Source organism: Panthera onca, chromosome B2 (assembly GCF_046562875.1).
Source record: "Panthera onca isolate mPanOnc1 chromosome B2, mPanOnc1 haplotype 2, whole genome shotgun sequence".
NCBI lineage: Eukaryota > Metazoa > Chordata > Mammalia > Carnivora > Felidae > Panthera > Panthera onca.
In genome coordinates this window covers 148998813-149008331 of record NC_138343.1, presented here as the reverse complement: position 1 = coordinate 149008331, position 9519 = coordinate 148998813, and the positions used below count along the sequence as shown (strand labels likewise).

Sequence of the window (9519 nt, the reverse complement as noted above, 5' to 3'; positions counted from 1 at the left end):
CGGAGAAACCAGAGTTGGAACTGAAGATACTCGACTCGAGAGCTCAAACCAGGCTAAACAGAAACGAGGTGAGTGAGGGTCGACAGTGGGTCAGGCCCCAGATCGTGAGGGTCAAAGGAGGGTCGGGACCCAGGTGAGTGAGGGTCAACGGTGGAAGGGTCAACAGTGTGCAGGCCCCAGCTGAATTAGGGTCGAGAATGGCCCAGAACAAGTGAAACGTGGTCCGCAATGGGGAGGGAGAATTGGACCCATGCGACAGTTGTGGATCGACGCCCGCTTTGCGCAGACACTCTTTTCTCGCTGGCACACAGTGCCTGTCCCCGGGCTCACGCCCCTGACATTCTGGGGGGAATCTGTGCGTCTTGACCAGCCATCGGTGCTATGTAGCTCTCAGGGCCAGTGGAGGCCCATGGGCCCGGACCCGAATCCGGGTAGAGTGGGAGGGGAGGGGAGCCCCTCGGCAGAAAATCAAATCCGGCAAAGAAAGGGGACAAGCATCAGGGGCCAGCCGTGAAGTGGCCGGGCCTCCGCTGAGCCTCCTCTGTGACGGCCGTGACCCGATCGGACCGCCCGTGTGGGAAACGGAGCGCCGTGCAGAAGGGTCTCGGGAAGTGCCCCTTCCGTGGAGGAGGAGAGCTTCCCCGAAAGGCACTGCGACGCTCACGGAGCCTGTGGTCGCCAGCGTCCCCCTCTGATGGCCGAGACGAGAAGCCTGACGGAGCGAGGGCCTTCCGGCTCCTTCCGTGGCCCCCGCCGACGGAGACCTGTGCTCACCCAGCTCTTGAGGGCCTCGTGGCTTCAGTGGCGCGCAGATGACGTGAAGTGAAACATAGCTTCTCCTTTTTAGGGCGAAACCAAGCAGAACAAAACTGAAAGGGTGTTTTCCCCTCCCCTCCCCGGTCCCCTTTCCCCAGACACGTTTTACTTTGCTTTTGACTTCATTCTGCCGCGGGTTCAGTGTTTCTTCCTACTGCGAAAATGCAGAACTCCCGTCCCTGCGCGGCAGGGAGAAGCCGTGTCTCTCCCTCTGCAGGAAGGCGCGTCGCCCGCAGCCCGGGCTCTCGGCCCTTGGCCACCTCGCGGGGGGCCCCGGCGGCGCGAGCGGGGGGACATGCCGGCCGCCAACTGCTCGCGGCACAGCGACGCGGTGGAGGCGACCGTGGCCGTGTTGCTGGCGCTGGAGTGCGGGCTGGGCCTGCTGGGCAACGTGGTGGCGCTGTGGACCTTCGCGTTCCGCCTCAAGGTGTGCAAGCCCTACGCCGTGTACCTGCTCAACCTGGTGGCCGCCGACCTCCTGCTCGCCGTCTGCCTGCCCTTCCACGCCGCCTTCTACCTGCTCCACAAGACGTGGCCCCTGGGACACGCGTCCTGCCGCGGCCTCCTGTTCCTACGGGTGCTGAGCCGCGGGGCGGGCATCGCCTTCCTCACGGCCGTGGCCGTGGACCGCTACTTCCGAGTGGTCCACCCCCGGCTCAGGGTCGACCTGCTGTCCCCGCGGGCGGCCTGGGGGGTCTCGGGCTGCGTCTGGCTCCTGCTGCTCGGCCTCAGCCACCGGAGCCTGCTCGTGTCGGAGGCCGAGTGCCCCGGCCTGGAGCCCCGGGGGGAGCTCTCCGTCAGCGCCCTCTGGCAGGAAGCCCTGTTCTCGGCGCAGTTCGTTCTCCCCTTCGGCCTCATCCTGTTCTGCAACGCCAGGATCGTCAGGACCCTCCGGGGGCGACTCCGAGACCCGGACCGGCAGCCCCGGCTGCAGAGGGCCCGGGCGCTGGTGACCGTGGTCGTCGTCCTCTTCGCGGCCTGCTTCCTGCCCAGCTTCCTGGCCCGGGTCCTGGTGGCCGTCTCCCGAGGGGTGGGCGGCTGCAGGGTCCTGGGAGCGATGGTGCACGTGTCCGACGTGACCAACGGCCTCACGTACCTGCAGAGCATGCCGAACCCAGCGGTGTACTGCTTCTCCCACCCCGCGTTCAGACGCTCCTACCGCAGGGTCTTCAACACCCTCAGAGGCCGAGGGAGGGAGGTCGAGGCCCCGGGTGACATCAACGACTCCTACCGCTGAGGCCGGCCGGCCACCCGCCCCCGCGCGCTGAGCCGTGACGACCGGCTCCTGGGGCTCCGGAGCGAGGAAATGCCCAGGCTGCGCTACAAAGGTGGGGACCCCGACTCCGGCGCACCCGCAGCGAACGTCTCCTATCCGCGGCCTACCGTGTTTCCCGCGGCTATTGTGCGCGATCGGACCTCGGATCGGCGAGCCAGAGGCTCTTTGCGCCCACGACGACGCAGACGGCACGGCCGGCCTGGAAACACACAGCCGCGGGCGGCCGCCACCGGGGGAAGCCGCCCTCGTGGGTTCCCGCGCTGCCCGCTCTCGGTGAGTCGCCTGCTGTCTGTCTGCTTCAGCCCCCGAACGCACCGAGTCTGCTTTCTTCCCACTTGCACGGACTCGTAACGGACCCGGGAAAGTGGGGACGTGGGGCTGCCCGGCCAGGCTCCGGGCGTGCACCTTCCCGTGCTCTGTGCTGGGCTCTGCCTGGCGCGGAAGGTTCTCCATTTCATAAATTCTTGCCTCGTCTGCACAGACGGTGCCTTATGTCCAAGATCACGCGGCTCCCTAGTTTATCCTAAGAAACACGTTCCTACTAAGCGAGTCGAAATTGCCTCTGGAACTTCCTTCTCAAGTCGGAATGTCTACATGCTTCTGAAATTCACTTTGCTTCCCTGCTCTGGGAAGTCACTGTACGTAATGCCTCATGGGAGAAACGCACAGGGGGAGACCCCAAACCGCGGTCCCCACCCGACACTGGGGGGTGGAGGGGGTGCCACCCCAGCCCAGCCCTGCTGCTCCTGCAACAGTGCATCGTCCCATGTCATACTTCTAAATTATGTCCCAAGCCTGGAGCTCATGACGGTGACAACCTCCTCCCTAACTGCCTTGTCTCTCACTCTCCGTCCAAACCTGGTAGTGCGGTCCCCAAAACAGACTCCCCAGGATGCTTAGACACAGGATCGGCTTCGCAACCAGGCCCACACCTGTCACCCTGCCTGGAGCCGCACCTGCATTGCCCACGCAGACAGATGGCCCACGCTTCTCCCCGGGCCACCCCATGGTCTCTGTAATACTTAAGGTGGACACGGGTGACATCAGGCAGTAGAAAATGGCAGATCGTCGTGGGTCTGTCCTACCAGGGAGGCTCCTTCTCAGAACCGGATTTAACATGTGAGTGTGTTCGTCTTACTGTGCCCAGCTCGTGACGTATGTCAAGATCTGCCTCACAGAGTCCCCGGGGGGTCACCGTCTCTCAGCGATGCTCCCTACTTTCGTGGGTTTTGTGTCCTCCCCGGGGAGGGGATTTCAGGGGCCTGGAACGCAGGTGTGACCCGCTGTGCCCGGCTTCCTGCACGGACAGTCCTACGTGCTGCTTTTTAAAAATCTAACACTTACCATAAACATTTCCCACGTCGTGATAAGCTCTCCACAGGCAGTTCTTTACTTGACTACGCAATAATAATTACCAGATGTCTCTTCACCACGTCCCTGAGTCTGGACGCGATGATCTGCAGTCCTGTCACAGGCAAATCACCCTGTGACATCACGCAGCCCCCATAGACCTCACTGCAGCCGTGCCCTTGGGGGCCCAAAGCCCCCAGCACGGCCACGTCCGTCTCCGGGCTCAGCCGGCCACACCTCCCACCAATCCCTGCTCATTGTTAGCCCGGCACGACGCCCGCGTGGCAGGTGGGGGGCCCAGAAAACCCTGATGCCTCGGCCAACCCCAGTGTTCTGACTCGGTCTGTCTGCGGAGTCCCGGGCGCTGGTGTTTTGGAAGCCTCCTCGTTAGCTCTGTTAACGCACAGCCAGAGCTGACGCCAGACACGGGGTTAGTGGCCGAGGTCAGGGCCTTTGGGCCAACATCCCGCTCTGTCACTTCCTAGCTTTGTGACCTGGGACATGCCACCCAACTGCCCTGTGAATAACAAACCCCGGGACCATTGCACGGTTTAAGTAAAATAATACATAAAACGTTGAGCGCAGAGCCCGGCCCACGATCAGCACTCGGTAGCTGTCCCTTGGCTATTTGCAAGCCATCGGTTTATGATCTTAACTTTGTTTACGTCCCCAGCCAGACTGGGTGTCCTTTAGGGACACAGCTCTTCACCTGTGCGCCCTCAACACAGAGCCCAGAGCGGGATGGCCGGTCTTGACCTGGACGCCTCCAGCAACATTCTGCCAGGTCCAAGGTCTGTTACTGTGCGCTTTCTTTCCAGTAAATCCTCTCCAGATCCTCTGCGAGCATTCTGCCTGACTCGAGTTTTATCTTGCACATCTGTGAAAGGGGATAACTTCTCGGTACGCTGGAAGGTTCCGGATCCTGCCAACACCCACCTCTAGGGATGTTTCTCTGGCCTCCCGTCCTGTCACTCCCATCACAGAAGCCTCACGAGCTCTGCCCTCAGAAGGTTGTCTCCTCCAGAGACATCCAAGGAGGAGCTGTCCTGTTCCAAACTCTCTTCTCTGGGTAAGGAAACGGGTCAGAGGGAACCGTGGGCAGGCAGAAGATGACGGGCCTCAGAACCACAACCACTTCGCTGCCGGCCGCAAGTGTTACTTTCTTTTCTCCTTTGACTCGCTTCTTCTAATATAGCAGGTGCACAGTCCCGTCTGTGAGGCTTGCAAATCTCAGCATTGTCTGAACTGTGGCAGATCCAGGAAGGACAGCCGGGAGCCCGAATTTCAACTTGAGCGATGAATCTGTTTCCCCAGGCAGATGATGCTATCAGTGTTTTTAAAGTCAGCAAGTGTTGTCTTGTCTTTTTCCAAAATCCAGTCGGCCACTGACTCCTCCCCGGCTACATAGACGTCCTCTGGGTGCTGGGCCTCCTTCACGGACCGTTCTGATCTCTGTCCTCTAACTTCCGGCCTGCCCTTCCTGGCCTGACCCCTGAGACCTGCCTCTTCACAGAGCCCCCGACAACACGACACCTGCACCCCTCACATTCCCCACACCCCACAGGCCACCCTCCGGTGCTCACGCCCGCCTTCCCCTCTGCGTCACCTCCCTGAAGCTTGGGAAATGCCCACCTATCTTTGTGTCCCCAGCACTGTGCACAAGGCCTGGCACCCGGTGCCCTCGTGGACTCAATAACAAATCGATGAACAAATTAACCTGATTTAAACTTTATCACGGGCTACAAAAAATGATTTTGTTAATACAGTTTGAAATTCTCAGGCAAGGATCCCAAGGCAAACTTACAATGTATCTTCCAGAATCCTCTAGGAAGACACTAATACAAATGAAAATATGACGATTTTTCATATTTTTTGGAGAAAGATTTTCCTCTCTATTTTCATGGTCACTTCTGCCAACAACCAAGACAATAGTTTTGATTTGTTGAGGGGTCAGGAGAATGAACCGACCGCATATCTGCCCGTGGGCTGGGTCGGGGGCTGAGAGGTGCGTCAGTGACTCTCAGAGGCTTCTGGAACATACTAGTGCTCGTGGAGTGCTCATGGAATCCCCAAACAACGTCCTCCTTGAAATGTCTCCTTTAAAATTGTGGTAAAATGTACATTTTAGCGCATAGCCCAGTGGCGGTAAGACAATCTCACTGCTGTGCTGCTATCCCCACCACCCGTCTCCAGAACTTTCCATCTGCCCAAACTGAACTCTGCCCCCATCAGACAGCAGTCCCCACTCCCCCGCCCCTGGCGCCCACCCGCCTCCTAGAAATCCGGTCTCTAGGAATGGTGCCACCGTAGAGACCTCGTGCGAGTGGACTTGAACGGCATTCGTAGTTTTGTGTCTGGCCTGTTGACCTGGCACGATGTGTTCCTATATGACCTCTCTTTGGGCTTTCACTGCTTACTTATATTTTGATTTTCCTCCTATCTGGTGGCGTCCCAGTAACTGGTCCTCTGGGAGAAAAGCAGGTTTGCTAGCCCCCCTGTGGCCAGCTCGCCGATTCCAGAACGTTCCACAGCTGAGTCGCCAGCACAGCACTGCTGTGCCCCCCCTTCTGTTCCTTTGCGAGCTGGCATCAGTCCCCGAAAACCCCGCGTGTCTACCCTCCCCCGCTGTCACCGTGCAGACAGGGAGATGGACAGAACTGAGATGCACGGATGAAGACCGCCCACGAAGACGCCCACGGAGAAATTCAAGAATAATACAAAGGCAGAGCTGGGGAAGGGAAGCCTCCCGTGTCCCGGGCCAGTGTCACCCTGTCCCCCCCCCCCCCCCCCCGCCTGTTGTCAGCAGAGCTTTGTGTATGTCCCGTGGAAACTTCTGGAAATGTCCTGCAGTGGAAGCTCTTCGTAAAGGCTTCTGAGACGCCTTTCGAAGGGACTGAAAGCCACAAGCTCGGGCGGAAGCCAGACGCTCTTGGGACAAAATCCCAGCTCCTCCCCTCGAGGGCTGTCACTTGCCAGCCAGAGCAAGGCCACTCCGCTCGCCTCCTGCCTGCAGATCGAGGTCCTTCTGATGGCACCCACGCCCTTTCCCTCCCCACGTGCTCAACGGCAAAGTGCTCCCAGGTCCAACCTGCCTGGAGACCCCGGATTCCACACCCGCCGGGGGTCAGCCCTCTCCCCCCTTCCGTGAGGAGTGATCGAAACAGCGGCACATCTGTGGTAGGGCATTCAGACGATTTAGAATGAAATACTATTAAGAATATTAAATGAAAAGAGAACTTACAAATGCAGGAGGTATTAACGAAAACCGCCACAGGGCTTCCCTTTTACATATTTTATTCGGAAAGTATACAATGACATGGAACAATTTTTTTTAACGTTCTAATCAGGGACAGCAGCGGGGATATTGGACCCAAACTGTAGTCTTATTTTCTAAGTTAGACCCTCTGAACACGACACAGCAGGAATTGGGGAAAGAGGCTGGGTTCACGATGTCATGAGCAGGACGGTTACCAATTTCCTTACGGTGCTTCCTTCGGTCCTTCCTTCCTTCGGTCCTTCCTTCCCGCCCCCAGGGGTTCTGGCCTCTCTCCCACCTGCTGGTGAGACGCAGGGGCGGCATTTCCGAGCCGCACAGGGTCGGACCCCAGCTGCCCGCAGGATCTCCTCCCCGAGAAGCGTTCCCGTCCCCAGGCTGCGGCCTCTGGGAACACCCCGGAATCTTCTCTCCAGTCGGCTGCTGGGAGCACAGAAGGCTTTCCACATTTTCATTCATTAGGCGGTTTGCCTCACGGGCCACTTTGACTGGAGGGAACGGAGTCACTACTCTGTGACATTTCTTCTGCCGTCTTCCCTTTGCACCTGCAGCGGGTTCAGAGAACAGGTGCGTGAGGAAAATGGCAGGGACCCCCAGGGCCAGGCGGCCCCCGCAGACAGGCTCAGGCGGTGGGCAGGCCGCGCGGGGCACCCGGAGGAGAAGCATCAGACCCCCAGGCCTACGGAGCCACAGGGGCAGGGGGGCCGGCGGGGTGTCCCGGTGTGTGTGCGAGTGTAGACGGTTAAATGACTGTCCATCTCAGAATTCTTTCACTGTTCCAAGCATCCTTTTTCAGTGTTCCTTAGTAAATGTGATGGTCGACTTTGTGTCCATTTGGCCACACCTCGGTGGCCAATGATTCATGAGACGCGAACCCCGGTGAGGTGTGAAGGTGTTTTATGGATGCGGTAAACATCTGCAGGCAGTTGTCTATGAATAAACAAAATTGTCCCTGCTGGTGTGGTGGGCCTCGTCCAATCAGGTGAAGGTCTGAAAAGCCAAAGCTCTGAGTGTGCCTCCAGACTGGGATTAGCCACCCCGCCTGAGCTCGCAGCCTGTCCCCTGAGTTTCAGACTTGCCCGCCCCACAGGCACACGAGCCACGTCCCGTAAGTAAATCCCTGTGTCTGTGTGCACCCCGGAGGGCTGTTTCTCTGCAGCCCTCACAAACTCTCTGCCCTGCTGCCCCCCATTCCCATGTGTCAGAGCAGCGACTTCGGTGACACCTGTCAGTGCGATTTTCAGGTTTACTTTGTCACTCTGTTCCTGCGGCTGTCACCTGCAGCCCCCACTGACGTCTCCTTCACGTTCTTCAGACTTTCACCCAGGCTCTGTCCCTTCCTCGTCCAAGCGCCCTCCTGTCCCTGGAGCCCCTCATTCCTCCCAACACACGCGGCACCTGACCCCCGACTCTCCTACTCAGTCTTCCTTTACCGGCTTGAGGACAGTCCAAAGCCCCCAAAGCTCGTCATTTGGTTTTTGTGTCACGTCAAAAACCTCACGGTACAGGGGGCCCTGGGTGGCTCAGTCGGTTGAGCGTCCGACTTCGGCTCAGGTCGTGATCTCGAGGTTCGTGGGTTCGAGCCCCACGTCGGGCTCTGTGCTGATGGCTCGGAGCCCAGAACCTGCTTCAGATTCTGTGTCTCCCTCTCTCTCTGCCCCTCCCCTGCTCTCTCTCTCTCTCTCTCTCTCTCAAAACTAAATAAACATTGGGGCACCTGGGTGGCTCGGTCGGTTGAACGTCCGACTTCGGCTCAGGTCATGATCCTGTGGTCCCTGAGTTTGAGCCCCGCGACGGGCTCTGTGCGGACAGCTCGGAGCCTGGAGCCTGCTTGGGATTCTGTGTCTCCTTCTCGCTCTGCCCCTCCCCTGCGCACTCTCTCTCTCTCTCTCTCTCTCTGTCTCTCTCTCTTAAAAATAAATAAATATTTTTAAAAAAAATTTTTTTTAATTTAAAAACGATGTAGTGACATTCACCGGAAGCCATGGTGACTTGGGAGGTCACATCACTTGAAAACCACATTCCCAACCTGACATGTAAGGGGCCTGGGGGGCGATGGAAAGGAACAGGGTCATTAGCAGAGAGGGAGACAGAGCCTGCCAGCCTCAGTGGGGGGAGACGGCAGGGGAGACGCCCACTCCCACCCAGACCGCGGCTCAGCACGGCCCAGGGGGCGTCCCAGGCTCCCCTCCCGGTCCTGCCCACGCCCCCTCCACACCCCCTGGAGTGGCTGATCGTGGTGACCGTCCACAGCCTGGAGAAGCATCAGGAGCTGGAGCCGCCTGGTGAGCCGCTGGGCTGAGGGTCTCCTTCCGCGTCAGATCCTGACAGAGTCCTCAACACCCCCGGGTGGGCGCGCAGGGCGTGAGCGTCCCGGGAGAGGGGCGGGAAGCCAAACCCGTCACCTCCCAGCAGGACCCACATCGGACCTACAGAGAGGGCTCCGAGTTTGCTTCTCCGCGACACGTGTCCTTTAATGCACATCTGCCTTCTGCTTGTTATTATTAACCATGGCTCAAAACTCAGGGGGTCGGGCGTGGCGGGGCCCACGGGGGGCCGTGGCCGGGGGCAGCGATGGGCGCAGGCTGGGGGGAACAGGGAGAGAGGCACTCGGATCAATGATCAACCCGCGGCAGACGCCTGGGCCGTCTTTGCGGAAGGTGACCGGCCTCCCCGTGATGGCATCGCCTCGGGGCTCCCCCTCCGCAGGGGGCGGAGAGTGTGGAGGAGTGAGTGGGAGGACGGCGCGGCCTGCAGCGGGAAGCATCGTGTGCGGGAGGAGGTCGGCCAGGCCCAGGCCGGG

At 59.4% G+C, this 9519-nt stretch overlaps 1 protein-coding gene across 1 annotated transcript; it reads left to right on the top strand.

The window, feature by feature from the left end:
- The first annotated feature begins 978 nt into the window (after nucleotides 1-978).
- On the top strand, nucleotides 979-8584 carry GPR31 (G protein-coupled receptor 31). Its single transcript, XM_060628023.3, has one exon. It carries the CDS (start codon nucleotides 1112-1114, stop codon nucleotides 2051-2053), a length of 942 nt encoding a protein of 313 aa, XP_060484006.3. The 5' UTR covers nucleotides 979-1111; the 3' UTR covers nucleotides 2054-8584.
- Nucleotides 8585-9519: the final 935 nt, after the last annotated feature.